General features: G+C 37.3%; 1 protein-coding gene across 1 annotated transcript in view; it reads right to left on the bottom strand.

Moving 5' to 3' along the window:
• The window catches only part of LOC150097870 (ATP-binding cassette sub-family C member 1-like), a 626,276-nt gene that overhangs the window by 182,759 nt on the left and 427,353 nt on the right, over positions 1–16,164 (bottom strand). The window contains exons 19-20 of the mRNA XM_090406616.1: positions 15,153–15,369; positions 326–636 (exon numbers count right to left, since the gene is read on the bottom strand). Of these exons, the coding sequence (XP_090262742.1) occupies positions 326–636; positions 15,153–15,369 (528 nt within the window). The remainder of the gene's footprint in view (positions 1–325; positions 637–15,152; positions 15,370–16,164) is intronic.

The raw sequence follows: 16,164 nt of genomic DNA, 5'->3' as shown, positions 1-16,164 counted from the left end.
ATCTCGGAATCTGGACTGATAAGCAACAGATGAGTCCACTATGGATCAATGGGTCAGTCACACTATACACTCTTCCACTCTGATGAACATGTATGTGATGTATGGGGAATCAACTTTCTACCAGCAATTAGTGGAAAATCTTCCATAATGCACTGAAGAAGGCATTATGGCCAAAGGCAGGACAATACTATTAATTTTGTCAATAAACATGTGTTATTTATATGCAAATGTATCCCATGACTTTTGGTAACACATTGTATTAAATGCAATTTTTGCTTTAGAATGATAATTCAAAGTGATCTTATTTCAATAATAACCAACTAACCTGAATAAAGTAATACACCAAACCAACAGGAACTATAACTGCTATGAAAACTGGTGTTTCAAAAGAAATAACAAATATGGTAGCTATAACTTGCAGAAAACATACGAGCCACGAGCGGATTGTCATTGGTATTGTAACGTCCATTGTATCTATATCCTTTGAAAATCGATTCACAATTCGACCAAGAGGAGTCACCTCAAAAAAAGACATTGGTGACCTTAATATGTTATGAAGGAGGTTTCTATGAAGCTTAGATGATGAATTTGTAGTGCCTACAGCCAAAGAAAATGATCCTAAAATAACTGCTATTCCTGAAAAAATATATAAAAAGCATTAGTTTTAGAGAGAGAGAAGAGGAACATCACCAGCATAATATAAAGAATTAAATCTATTTTCCTTCAATATTTTATATAATAAGGAAAATACTGCCATAAACAGAAATAAAGAAAAAAACATGATGAAAGAAGTGACAAATGACATTTTAATAATTTAAATAACAATAATATAATTATTATTAATAATAATATTTCACAATCTCCGAAGTCAAGTTTGCAATATACCTCTCCCCAATAAGAAGCAACAACACGGCTACTATGATTATGGAAAGATCCTCAGATGCTATGACCACAGCTAGCACTCACAAATCCTCAGGAGATGAATAAATTCCATTTACTTCCCACGTATGATCTTTTCTCCTTCCAATCCATGTCTCTGTAGTTGAAGTCCCCCAATCAACAGTACATATGATTCTTCTACCAAGCAGTTTCTAATGTCAAGGCAGTGCCTCAAACTGCCATCTCAGGAGTTATATATGTCCCTACTTATTGAAAGCTGTTACATGCATTATCACCTCCCAAGTGAAAACTACATTATCATTCTCACCAAATGGATTATTAATGGTCCATTAATATGATGCACAGCTTGTAATCTGTTTATCCCAAAATCAGGGCCGGCACTAGGAATTTTGTCGCCCAGTGCAGTAGCATATTTTGCCTCCCCTTCCCCCACTATTCTGTCACCCTCATCGTGACGAATATTGACATTGCTGGGATCACAATTAGAAGTACTTGCCATGAGTTCAGAATTTTTGGTATCGGTCCTTTTGCTTATTTTCTCTCGTACCACATTAGCTGTTTCAGTTTTTAGATATTTATGTAAATCCCCGCTTTGTTTCTGAATATTGCATTCTTTTTCCAATTTTCATTTGTGATATTCTCCACCTGATAGTTTTTTTTTTCTTTTATCAGACATATTGGAATGTTATAATTATTTTAAAAGCCAAATCCTAATAACTGTATCAAAAAAAAGTATTATTAACAATCGCTACACAACTGTATTTATGTATTTTGATTCTATTTCTTTAATTGGTTTACTCTTAATCAATGAGACCAAACGATCAATATGAGATAATGATCGTTTGGTCTCATTGATTAAATAAGATTTAACCTCAGGTCAAGGTCAACTCACAGCCAACAATGGAATCAGAAATAAATGCAAGATAGAAGGTGTTCTGCTATTGTTGTCTGAAATTAACACTGACAGTGCGATATTAAACGTAACACAATACTATATTATTTTAAATGATTATGATTTTTAAAAAATATATTTAACAATGAAGTTTTATTATGTAAAAATATGACTAATGATATTCTGAAGTCTAGTTTCAATAGAGAAGGAATAAATAACTTTTTTATGATTCATTTTTCATATAGTTTAGGCCAATTTTGCTGCACCGTGGAAATGCACGTGTTGCACTGTCAGTAGCGCCGGCACAAAATGCATAACTTTACATTTCTCCACATTGAACTGACATCCATTATCTTTTGTCCATACTGACAGACTATTTAAATCATCCTGCAAACTCTCAACATCACCTTAACTATTACTCTAGCTAGCATTATCTTGATTAGCGGATGCAGTACACGTGTCGCTCCGTTATTATTTTTCAGTAGATGTTAGCGAAATTGTTATATATATTTGGCGTATTCTGTTTATTTTGACTGTGTAGTTAAGTTGTGTTGTTTCAGACATCTATAATTAAGTGATGCTCTGTTCAGAATCATTTTTCGTTATGGCACTGATACGCACAAGAAAAATGGTGACGAAGACATCAATGTGCAGGATTTAGTTCATTGTACTGTGTGTTTGATGTATTCATTGGTGAGAGTGAATGGTTTGTGGTACGAGAGCGAGAACAAAGAAAATATTTGTTGGAAATATTTTGTAAATTAACATATGAAACGTGAGCCATGAAACAATGAAGTGACTGATAATAAGGTTATAAGGATCTTGTAGAGAATGCAGTAGTGGGAGCAGCGAGTGATAGTGTTCAAAATGTGGCTGAGAGTTTGAAGAAAGTCTTTGAAAGTAATGTTGGTGATGAGATGCTAGTGTAGAAAGAAATTGCATGCTTACATGGGCTTCGGCAAATGAGCATAATGAGTGTAAGCTGAACAATTATTATGGGGACTTTAACTATGGGGACATTGATTGGAGAGAGGAAAGGGGACATAGCAAGATGGAAGTGTGATTTATACAGTTGCTAAGGAATAATTACATGAATCAACATGTTATAGAGGGGACAGGGAGGCTTGAGGGTGTTGGATCTGATAACAGCAACAGAAGATGTATCCATAGTCAAGATAGACACTCCACCTCCAATTTGGGAGAGTGACCATGTGGTCTTGTTCTGAATGCCAAACAGGTGGAGTTCTCTCTCAAGAACATGACAAATGGTCAGAGATTGCTTGAGGGTAGCAACAACAGACTTCATACCGAAGGTCAGGAGAATAAAGCAAGTAGGAATTAAGTAGATGAGTAGGATATAAAGCAAAAAAAAAAAAAAACAGTGGAGAAAATATTATTATTATTGAGTGACACCTCAAAGACTTATGGGCACCTACTCTACAACTCTTTGTCACTCAATCCACCAACTACAGTGAACCACATCATCTACACCAACGTCATCTACTGGCCACCACTAGTATTTTCACCAACAATCACAAACATCCATGCCCATGGCAGAATTTGAACCCATAGCCTTTTGGCTGGAGAGCAGATACAGTATAACATTGAGGTAGATGAACAGGAGGTGTTTAGCATATTAAAAAATATGAATATGAACACAGCAGTGGGACTGGATGGCATATCATCCCATGTACTATGTGAATGTGCAAGAGAATTGGCATTGCCTCTGATGAAGTTGTTCGATCTAAGTCTCATCTCTGTCAAGATTCCAAGGGAGTGGAAAAAGAGTAAAATAGATACCAGGCAGAAGCAGAAGCCTGAGATACCAGGCTTCTGCCTCTGTCTGGTATCTCAACTTGGGCCTGGCTCCCACTGAAGAGACCTCAATAAAGGTCGAAACTAGTCTGGGTAGTGGCCCTTCCCTTAATGCATAACATTAGACATATCCGCAAGGAGATGTGTTTTGCATTATAGGAGATACTGAGACAGGAGTGTTGGTATCTTGCTCCACCTTTGCAACGAGTTGCCCTGGTGTTGTACTACCTTACCCCAGTCCTGAAGATACTTTCAGGTGCAAACTTTGTTTGCTCACACTTGGATAAAGGATTAAACTAAATTTATTATACACCTGCCTTGTTGTTCCACATATACCCCTTCTTGACAAAATAGTCCTCATATTGTACAATCTCCCAAGTCAGAGGCAATGTGGTAAACATTGGTTATGGATAGCGCTTCTGATCCTATGACCAGGTCCAATACTCTCATACCCCTAGTCCCTTCCATCGCATGCTGCCTCAAGTAATTATTACTCAGTAGGTGTATAAATTCCATTTCCTTCCTGCCACGTGATCTTTCTTTCTTCCAGTCATCTCCATAGTTGAAGTCCCTTGTAATAATTACTTGACCTGTACTCATTGTACTAATTTGGAGATGCATATCTTCCAGATCATCTATGAAACTCCCTGGCCTATAACAACAACCAACTATTGATCAAAGTGGAAGGGAGCTGAATCAACAGTCATGACCTGCTTCAAACTGTTAATCTGCTGACCAGAATATCAGATAATCTTTATCATTCTTCCAACACTCTGGACCATTTCTTAACAAGCTCTACCTCCAGGTGTGTGATTTCTCCTTGGTAACTCCAACCATAACTGTATCCATGTTTCACTTTCTACACATTGACATCCTTCCAACCAGTCTCAGCCTCCTCATGTTCTATGGCTAACAGTGTGAATTGGGATGGATTTAAGGATATCTATGTCTCTTTTCCATTGTGTGATTATTGTTTCTACTCCCCTGATCAAACAACTGCTGTGACCAAATAACTGAAACAATATTACTGGAATGAAGGCATTCATTCCTTATTCCACTGCAGAACTTCAATCCACGCCCTGGGAGATTCTCTAACAAATGTATTGAAGTAGTCCAAGACAAAAATTAAGCATACATTCACTGATTTAGTCAAAACCACAGCATCTCATTTGGCCTACAGTATAGCACAAAACAAATGAAAGAAAGTCATCATAAAGTCCAACAGAGATTGTAAGGGCCAAATGTAAAGAGTTTACCACCTGTTCAAATTGCAGCTGAGCCTTCTAGTCCACTTCTGCAATTCCTCACTTGCACCTCTTTCACATTCTGATCATACCATGGTGATATCAGCAAAAAAAAAAAAAAAAAATCTTTTCGCATCAGTCTTTTCTTCCAACACTTATACAGACAACCCCAGCAAAGCATCTCCTACTATACCACAATCTGCTCATAGCATGCATCATCTGATCTTTCACCAGAAGAGCATTAAAAAAAATCCTCCATTCTTTACTAATAAAATTCCCAGTCCTGAGGGTATTCTTCCAGCTGTATTTAAAAATAGTTTTGTCTAATTTCTCTAGAAGAAAAATCTTATTTCACTCCCTCTTACTCATGATAATGTTCTAATCTCCAGTCAAGATCAGTTTTCTATTGAATTTAAAAGCATCTGCTCTAGAATTAACTGCCTATACAAACTGTCATATTCTTCTAGCATCTACCCAAATACAGCAATGACAAGCCCATATCAGTATGTCCCTGAAAAGAGACAAAAATCACCCATCAAGCATCATCTCATTATCATCACATCATACTCTCACAAGAGAGTATGATGTGAACAAAGAGAAGTTTGTTAACAGCCTGCCATATTGTACATTACCCTCACCACATACTTGCAAAAGTAATGGACAGATCATTACCAGCCAGTTTTCATTATATGAAGACTCATCTGGTAACTAATGATGATCATTAATATGGATCCCACCAATCTCATTCTACTACAGCAGACCTCTGAATAAACTTACATTCGGATAAAGGACAAGGGAAAGTGTGGAGTAACTTGTGTGATCATGCTCGAAATTTCCAAGACATTTGATCATGTCTGGCATAAAAGCCTTCTTATAAAGCTACGATCTTAATATCCTCTTGTATGACTGGAGCCCGTTCTCCCTCTTGTTGTTCAATACATGTTATGAAGGCTCCTTCTCATCAGATGTCTTTATGACTGTTCAAGTACTCCAGGGCTCTCACCTTAGATAATACTGTTAGAAACCGTCAATAACCTTCTTTCTCTCTCTCTCTCACCTAAAAATCCTATCAATAGTTTTGCTGATGACAGTACTATCCGTTCCTCTTCTCCATTCAAGAAACATTGTAGAATTCGATGTTTATTTATTCAAGAAATACTGATCTCACCATTCTCATGTGGGTTAAAGTAATCTAATGAAAATCAATGTATCAAAACATAGTTCTGCCCCATTCCCCTCAAAGAAAAATCTTATTATGCTCTATTTTACTCATGATAAAGTTCTAATCCCAGTGAAGAACAGTTTTCTTTTCTTAGGTGACTTTCACAACTAGATTATCCTGTCAAACACACACCACATCCATAGCCACAAAAATACTTTATACTCTTTTTTGATCAAAACACTACCACTCTTCTATTCAAATAATGACACCATAATTCCAAAATCTACCAACAAGTTTTAAATTGTATACAGAAGAAGGCAACCTGCTTAATAATGACCGCTAACTACTGCTGCACCTAAGTTTTTGAATGTTTCTGCACGAGATGTTTTTGGCATTAGTCAGCTTGAGCAGGCCAAAAATTATTGGTATCAGTGAGGCCTGGTTGTTAGAGAATGATGTAGTTACAGAGATAGAATAATGGATATTGTATTTTCAGAGAAATAGGGCAGGAAGAGGGGTATCGTTAATGATAGCTGAACTTCAACTAACAAAAATAGAAGTTAAGGAAGATTGTACATCTGAGAGAAGTGTTTCGTTTGAGCTATCTGGTGTGAGATAGAGGCAAACAGTACAAAATATATTGTTGGTTGCTGCTATAGACTTGGGGGTCCAGAGGAAGATGAGGTTGACATGATATGAATGATTAGTACAATGAGTGCAAGCCAAGCAATGATCATAGGAGACTTCAAATATGGGGATATAGATTGGAAGGAGGAAAGGGCACATAGCAAAATGGAAATGGAATTTATGCAGTTACTAAGGGATAATAATAAAAAAATAAATAAATAAATAACAAAAGCAAGATTAATAGCAGCTGAAATAAAGTTTATGAGAAAAACTGCTATTTCATCACAAAAGAAATGAATAAATTATGAAAGAATCAAACCAGGAATCAGTAATAGAAAAAATTTGTAAAATATAAACATAAATGGATGGAATACATTGAAAGAATAAAAACAGAAAGATTACCAAAACAAGCCTTAAATTACAAACTATTAGGAAAAAGAAAACCAGGATGTCCTCTTAAGAGATTCAACAATGATTTCTAAGGCCAGATCAGGCCACTCTAGGCCTAAAGCCTTGACAAGCATGATGATGATGATGACTAAGGGATGATTACCTGAAACAGAATCTCATGGACAGGGGGGGACCAGGGGTTTGAGAGTGTTGGATATGGTAACAGCATTAGAAGATCTATCTATAACTACAGTAGCAACTCTAGCTCCGGTTGGAGAGAGTGAACATGCAGTCTTATCCTGGAAGGATGCTCAACATGGAATTTTCAGTCAAGAAAGGGTTTATGTGGAACTCCAAAGCTGGTGATTATGATAAATTTAGGAGAAAACTTGGAGCATTGCCATCAGAAGCTACATGCAATGAATTTCATTAGTGCATGGGAAGTGGTCAGATTGTGTGAGCAAGGCAGTATCAGATTGTATACAGAGTCAAAAGAAACTAAGTAAGGATTAAGTGGATAACTAGCAATATTAAGCAGGAGCTGCAGAAAAAGAAAGCACTGTGCTGTGAAAGGAATATAAAAAAAAAAAAAAATGGTGATCAGCCCGCTTATGAGCAATATAAAGCACAATCAAGAAGGGTAACAAGTATGGTAAGCAAGGCTGAATCAGATTTTGAGAGAAAATTAGCTAAGCAAACCAAAGTAAATTCAAAAGAGTTTTTTCACTATGTTGCAACTAAGAAAAAGTATGATTATGGAAAGATAACTTTACTCAGTGCTAATGGTAGGAAAGTGACAGAATCATTAGAAATAGTTCAGTTACTAAGCAACCCCTTTGCAAGGATATATCATCCAGGTGGTGACTTTGAAGTTATTTAGGTGACAGAGACTGATGTGAGCATTGAGGTAGATGAAAAATAACAATGTGAATGCAGCAAGTGGGCTAGTATGGTATGCCAGCTTGTGTGCTACAAGAATATGCAAGTGAACTGTCAGTATCTCAGATGAAGTTGTTTAATCTGAGTCAACTTTGGCAAGGTTCCAAGGGAGGGGAAAGAGGGTAAGATAGTTCTATTACATAAAGGTAGCTCCAAGACAGAAGTAGCAAATTATAGACCAGTTAGTATATCTGGAGTGATTAACATATTTGAAAAGTTATTGGTTATAAGTAAAATTCAGGAATGGATGGATAGGAATATGATACTTTCTAGGAAGCACCTGAGCTTTGTAAAAGGTAATTCATACACATTTTATAACAAATGTGACAGTAGAATTGAATAATGGAAATGATACACCATAATATTGCTGGACTTTGCAAAGGCATTTCACAGAATACTGCATGGAAAACTATTACATGAGTTGGAGAAAATGGGAATGGATATGAGGCTGGGGGACGTGGAATCAAAGCGAACGAGGGGAACTAGTGGAGTGCTTCAGGAATCTGGACTAGAACCACTATGCTCTGGGTTAGAACCACTATGCTGTAATTTGTACATTAATAATACAGAAGAAGATCTGAAGGGGAAAATTTGGTTGTTTGCTGATGATGCAAAACTAGGAAGGGCAATGGCTGATAAAGGCGATTTAGATATTTCACAGAATGACTTATATAATTTGGCAGTGCGTGCAAATGACAATGACTGCAATTTAGTTTGTAAAATGTAAGATAATGTACTTTGGGATGAAGGGTTACATACTTTGTATCATATCGATGGTAATAGTTTACAGGAAATTGATGAGGCTTGAGATCTGGGGATGATGGATGGTACACAGAAATTTGAAATTCAAAGGACATTTTGCAAGAGTTGGCAAAATAGCTCAGAACATTACTTGGATGTTGACGAACACATTGACAAGTAAAGATAGGGAGGTTATTATCCCTCTTTATAAGGCTATGATTCAGCCACATGTTGATTGACTACTATGCATAGATTTGGTCATCATCTGCATATCTAGGGGACAGGGAGGTGGGAAAAGAGGATTCAGAGATGAGTAACCAAGCTGGTGACAGGTCTGTGGAATGTTTCCTATGAGGATAGACAGAAGGTGCTTGGGATGCAGTATTTAGCTGACTAGCAGAGGAGAGGGGATACGATAGGAACTTATAAGTTTTTCTAAAGGGATTCTATAAGATTGACACAAAAGAAATTTTTCAGCACATGGAGAGTAAGGGAAAAACAACAGGACACACACATGGAAGGTGTCTAAGAGTGTGGTTAGTAAGGATGTGCAGACTATGTTCTTTACTTGGAGAGTGGTGAATGAGTGAAATGGATTGCCAGAATAGTTGTGAGTGCCCCAACAGGTGAATAAGTTTATGGTAGAAATTGTGTAAATGGATAGTGTAGATCTTCCACGATGAGTCTTTTGACTCTATGAAGTACCCATTTAAATAATAATAATGTATATACCTTGTTGAGAGGAAAGTAATGTTGCAACATTAATGAGAGGTTTTGGATTAAGTGTGAAACAATATGATGAGGCTTTTGACTCCATGAAGTACCCATATAAATAATAATAACAACGTATATACATCTTGTTGAAAGAAAAAATGTTTTTTTTTTTTTAAATGGTGAAGAAAGTAATTTTGCAACATTAATGAGAGGGTTTGGGTTAAGTGTGAAACAATAGCCTGATTTTTTTATTTTTTCATGTTTGATATTAAATCTATGATGTTTAAGGTTTCTGATGCTGATAATTAATCATTTATTTTTGTGTTGGCAATTTTCTTATAATTTGTGCAGGGTTGACACTTCTTGATTATGTAATCTATATAGTGCATTCATTTACTGAAACTGTCCCATAAAAGACTGTGGCATGTATTCAAAGCAAATTCCCTATATCAGACCTTCTTATATTACTATTACTATTATTACGGGCAACTCCAGGGAATCATTAGACTCATCGAGGGAGGCCCCAAATCATATTCATCACAACTATTAGACATTCATACAGTATCTATCATACCTCGCCTTCAACTCATTCACTGTCACAGCATCCACCACAGAATCAGGGAGCGCATTCCACTCATTCACTACTCTAAAAGTAAAGAACCCAGCTCTAACACCTTTACTAACCACACTTTTGCCCAGTTTCCATGGATGTCCCCTAGTCCTCCCACAACCAGACCTGTTCTCAAAAATATCTTCTGAATTAATTTTATAGAAACCCTTCAGTAATTTGAATGTCTCAATCATATCTCCCCTCCTCCGCCAATCAACCAATTTTTGCAACCCACAAATCCTCAACCTGTTCTCATACGGTTCATTCCACAGACCTGCTATCATCTTGGTCACTCATCTCTGGATCCTCTCCACCTCCTCCCCATCAAGAAGAAACCTAGGTGACCAAATCTGAGCACAGTAGTCGAGATGGGGTCTTAGCAAGGCTCGATACAGAGGAACAATAACCTGCTTGTCTCTGCTTGTCAACATATTCTTCAGCAACCAAGTGATCTGATGAGCTGATTTGGCCATTTTTGCAATGTGTCCCCTAAATTTCAATTCCTTATCCACCAACACTCCTAAATCTCGTACCTCATCAATTTCCTGGAGCATGGTTCCACCAATGCAGTAAACTGCTGCCAATCTTTTCACCCCAAAATGTATAACCTTACATTTTGCCACATTAAATTGACATCCATTCTCAGCCCAGACCTCCAATCTATCCAAATCATTTTGCAAAATTTTGACGTCATCTGCATTCACTATTGCCCTACCCAACTTCGCATCATCCGCAAACAAACGAACTGTTCCTCTCAGATCCTTTCCTATATCATTTATGAACAAATTAAACAGCAGTGGTCCAAGAACAGATCCTTGTGGCACACCACTAGTCACAGGCCGTCTTGTGGACTCTACTCCTGAGTAAACCACTCTCTGATATCTCTCCGTCAACCACCCTCCTATCCATCTCACCAACCCTATGTCCATTCCCATATGCTGCAATTTACTGATTAGAATTCCATGTGGTATCCTGTCAAAGGCCTCAGCAAGGTCCAGTAGAATCACTGTAAACCCATTACCCTTATCCAGTTCAGCCGTCACTGTGTTATAATACGTGAGCAAGTTACTGAGGGCATGACCTACCCTTCACAAAACCATGCTGTCCCCAATACAGTATCCCATTTTCTTCTATCCAATCTTGTATTTTCCTCTTGACTATTTTCTCTAAGACCTTGATAATGATTCCTGTTATGATGATTGGCCGGTAATTTTCAACAGCAGCCTTGGAACCACCTTTGTGCAGTGGAACTATTTTCCCCTCCTTCCACCCCCTTGGGACTGACCCAGTCCTGACGCTCAAATTAAACAAAATGGTCAAGGGCACTGACAATTCTTTGGCCGCTTCACGTACGACACGAGCTGGTATACCATCCAATCCCACAGATGTATTGACATTGAGGTTCTGTAATAGACTAGTTACCTCTACTTCATTCATCACAATTCCAGTATAAGCTGTTGGTTCTTCCATTCCTGCAAAGTCACCACCTGGATGATATACTCTTGCAAAGTGCTCGCTCAGTAATTCCACAATATCGACTGATTCGGTTACCTCCCTACCCTCAGCATTTTTTAAGATCATTCTACCATGAGCATTTTTCCTTTTACTTGCAACATATTGAAAAAACTGTTTGGGATTCTCTTTAGCCTGCGTGGCCAATTTCCTTTTGTAATCTGCTTTTGCTTTTCTTACCACCCTTGTTACCATCCTGGCCTGAGCTTTATACTGTTCCTGCCCCTGATGGTCACCCTTCTCCTTAAATTCCCTCCACAATTGTTTCTTTTTTTGCAGCTCAAGCTTAATAAGTGTTATTCATCCATTTAACCCCTACTTGATTTATTATTCGGACTCTTGGTATACAGTCAACCATTGCCTCCTGCAAACAGTTCTTAACCACCTTCCATGCACTATCATCATCCAGCCCTTGCAGTTTAACATGCCATGGCACTGAGCCAAGCACACATCTAAGCTTGTCATACTTACCAGCCCGGTAATTCCACATGTACCTTGTCTTAATTGTAAATTCGACTCCTTTAGCCACCTCCCAAGTCATGACCTTATGGTCACTCTCGCCAATTAGTGGCAACATGGTCATGTTCGTTACAGCCATATTCTCAGTTGCAATTACTAGGTCCAGCACTCTCTGCTCCCTGGTATTTTCCAATACATGTTGCTGTAGATAGTTGTTACTTAATAACCGCATAAAATCCGATTCCTTCCTCCTATGTGCCCTCTCCTCTTTCCAGTCAATGTTACCATAATTGAAATCACCCATAATAATTACCCTCCTTCCACTCATTTCTTCTATTTGCTTATGCATACTATCCCCACCATCCACTCCATCACCCGGTCTATAGCAGCACCCAATTGTATATTTTGTTCTGCTAGATTCGATCTCACACCAAACAGCCTCAAATGTGCTTTTTTCCCCATCCTGCAGTTCAACTTCTATACTCCTTGGCTGAAGCTCATCAGCTATCATCAATAACACTCCTCCCCCCTTTTTATTCACCCTGTCACTCCTGAACACGCTATACCCATCGCATTCAATCCCACTAGCTTTATCATCTTCTGTCAGCCATGTTTCACTAATACCGACAACCTGTGGCCTGGAAGTGCCAACCATGGCCAAAAACTCTTCCTTCTTGTTCCTAATACTCCTGGCATTAGTGTACATGAATCGCAAAAGCTCATTTGTCCCATCCCTACTTTGATGCCTTATACTAACTATCCCATTCTGATTTGTTGTCCGTCGTACTCTCTTGGGCATAATATACTCATTCATACACTTAACTGCCCCCTAAAGTCTGCATATCTACCACCCCCCTTAATAAATCTAGTTTCCCTGAGTCTGTACATCCACTTCCACATCATTCATCAACACTCTTTCAAGTCTCTGTACACCAACTCCATTCAAATGTAACCCATCCATCTTATTTAAGTCCTTTCTTCCATCGAACTCATTCCACACATCCACAAATTCCACACCACTCTCCATGCATAACCCACGCATAAAGTCATTGGCAATTATGGCCCACCTTCTAAACACTTCGCTGTCATACCGCGGTAAGATACTCACCATCCTAACTCTCTCACTCTTCTCTTTTGCTACCTCAAACAACTCCCTCACATCCTCTATCATTTCCATTTTGTCCTTTTTCAAATCATTCATTCCTGCCACGATTATCATCTCTTTCACCCTCTGTTTTTGCTGTCGAATAGATTCGCTGATGTCCTTTATGTTCGCACCTGGCTGGTACGACTTCGTTAAACTCTCAATTATTACGCCTCTTAATAGCGAATCCCCATACAGCACTCGCTCCTTCATTTTATTGACGTTTACGAACATTCTATTATTTGCCGTCACAGACTTCTGCCGGTTATTTGTCGGTACATTCAACACACATTTTTCCATACGCTCCAGTTGCCTTTTAGCTCTGTGTATTGCACCATTCAAACAGGCAATTTCGCTACTCGCATTTATCCCACCATTTTCATTATCGATCAAATCATCCATTCTTTCTGTGTTTCTACCTTTACACTTTCAGCGACGCTCTCACACCTATATGGCACTACCACGCAATTCTGTAGCACACCGCCATTTTCTACATTCTGACTATCGTTAACGATATCACTCTCGACACACGAAACATGCTTGAAGTCGTCATTCTCTTTACACTTTCTACACATATTAACTCCACTATCACTTTCTAACCAGACTCCCACCACTCTTCGCAAGGCATACATCTCACAGACAGCACATTGCATAAATTCGTTTACATCAAAACTCTTAAACAAACATGGCGACCTGGCCGCCATTTTTTTCTTTATCGGTGCCATGTGTATGCTATCTTTTCTTAAAAATAATAATTAAAATAACAGAAAACACGCAAAAATTGCACAGACACACCAAGAAACAAAAAGCAAACATACTACTTAAAATTCTAGTAAAATATCTAATGTTAACACAAAATACTATTAATATTTTCAGGAGCTCTCGACAAGCCGACGATCTAATCAGTGCGACACCAGCAGTGAAATTGCAAGAGTTGGCAAAATAGCTCAGAACATTACTTGGATGTTGAAGAACACATTGACAAGTAAAGATAGGGAGGTTATTATCCCTCTTTATAAGGCTATGATTCAGCCACATGTTGATTGACTACTATGCATAGATATGTATAGATACCACAGTAATAGTATATACTATGATATACTATTACTGTGGTCCCTGCAAGTTTGTTATAAATGACAGTTGACTATATGCATATAAGTGTATCTCCAAAAGTAATATCTTGCTTTTAGATATTACTAAAAATATCTAAAATACCCTTACAGAGAATGTATTTCTTTTAATTATTTATGAAAAATGTAATAATTTAAAAATTGTCATTTTAGTTAAGTAACATAATTTTAATACAAGGGAAACTTGCAGAAATTTTCTTAAAATTTTCCTCATTCTTTTTTCAGTAACACAAAGAATTTCAGAGAAATGTGTGTATTATAAATAATTTATAATTGCTTCATGTTAAACTCACGTGTACAGATTATATGCAAGACAGTTTTTTGAAAGTTATGGTCAACTTACAGCATTTGCTTGCTAGGAAACTTAAAATCAAAAAGTAAATTATATTTTCTCCTAATTATTAACTATTATTGCATTACAACAGCTTAAAGTTTGTTTCTGGGATTATAATTGATTAAATGGGGGGGGGGGGGGATAGAACAATAGGCCATTGCTGGAAACTGTATAAGGACAGTGAGAGCAGAGGAGTGAGAAGTAGGTTCTTTGTATGGAGAGAGTGGTTAGTGAGTGGAATGCATTGCCTGAGTGAATGTTGTGAATGTAGATACGTTGAATCAGTTTAAGGCACGGTTATATAAGCTTTGTGTGTGATAGTGAGTACCTGCCATGACGAGTCTCTGACTTCATGGAGGTCAGATGTTAATAATAATAATTTTCTGCTGATACGATTTGAAAGTCCAAGACCATTGGTTTAGGAGGACAATGAGCTACAGGTTTTTGAGTATATGAATCATGATTTATTTTATAGTGTTAGAAATTTACTACAGCAATATAAGACTGCAAAAATGAAATAGAGAATAATTGAAATTCACCTTGTGCAACTCCAAAAGCACCATACACTGATAAATATAAATCTCTCTTTCTTATATCTTCAGAATCATCTCCACTTGGTGCATCATTACTCCACTTGCTCAACCAAATATTTGAACCGACAGAAAATGCTTGCAATCCTACGTATCCAAATGCAATTAAGAAGACCCACAATTTTCCAACAGCTTGCAGATATGTAAAATACACTTTTAGCTTGACCTAAAAAATAAAAAATAATAATGACAATAACACACACACAGCTTGAAAAATTTTGTGTTGACTCATCAGTAATGCAAATATCTCCCTAGTCAGATCTTAGCTTGGGACCAGATACAGGATTAAACAACACATGACTAATTGCACAAAACTGATTATGGAATTAAACATAATCATAAGTTTAATTCCATATGTGGTCAATTTAATGCCTCTATTAATTCTGTAGCTAATTTTAATACTGTATAACTACCAGTTACACAGTATTTATGTTATCTTTCTTTGCATCCTCTCCAAGATTAATTTACTCCTTAACTTAAATCATGGCAATCATAATTTCAAGGGGGTAAGTGGTCAGCTAGCAGTACAACTGAACACTATTATTGTTATTCAGGACCTCCATGGAGTCATTAGTCTTATCATGGGAGGCCTCTGTTAAAGAACACAATGCTCACCAAAAATTATGAATATTTAGAAAAGTATACTGTAGCAGAATTTGGCAAGGAAACTGTGACCCAATTAGATTCCAAGACTGATTGGAACTGTTTACTATCCATGCTTGAAAGATTTTTTTTAGTGGCAATATTACTGAGAAAGCTTTAATTGATTCAGATCTACATATTAATTTCTGTGAGGATGAATTTATTATCTGTGGCTATATTTCTTTCTGATAATCTTTAATGAGTCTTTGGACTCCCTGGAGGTATCACGTAATAATAATAATATAATAATAATATATATCTATGACAAGAGCCTGTGCAGCTCAGTGGATGTGGCATTTGCATACTACGGTGCTTGGAT

The sequence above is a fragment of the Typopeltis vanoorti genome, chromosome 16, assembly GCF_054136105.1.
Source record: "Typopeltis vanoorti isolate ZY-2024b chromosome 16, IOZ_Tvanoo_1.0, whole genome shotgun sequence".
NCBI lineage: Eukaryota > Metazoa > Arthropoda > Arachnida > Uropygi > Thelyphonidae > Typopeltis > Typopeltis vanoorti.
Note: the sequence above shows the minus strand (reverse complement) of the source record. Positions and strands in the feature narration are given on the sequence as shown.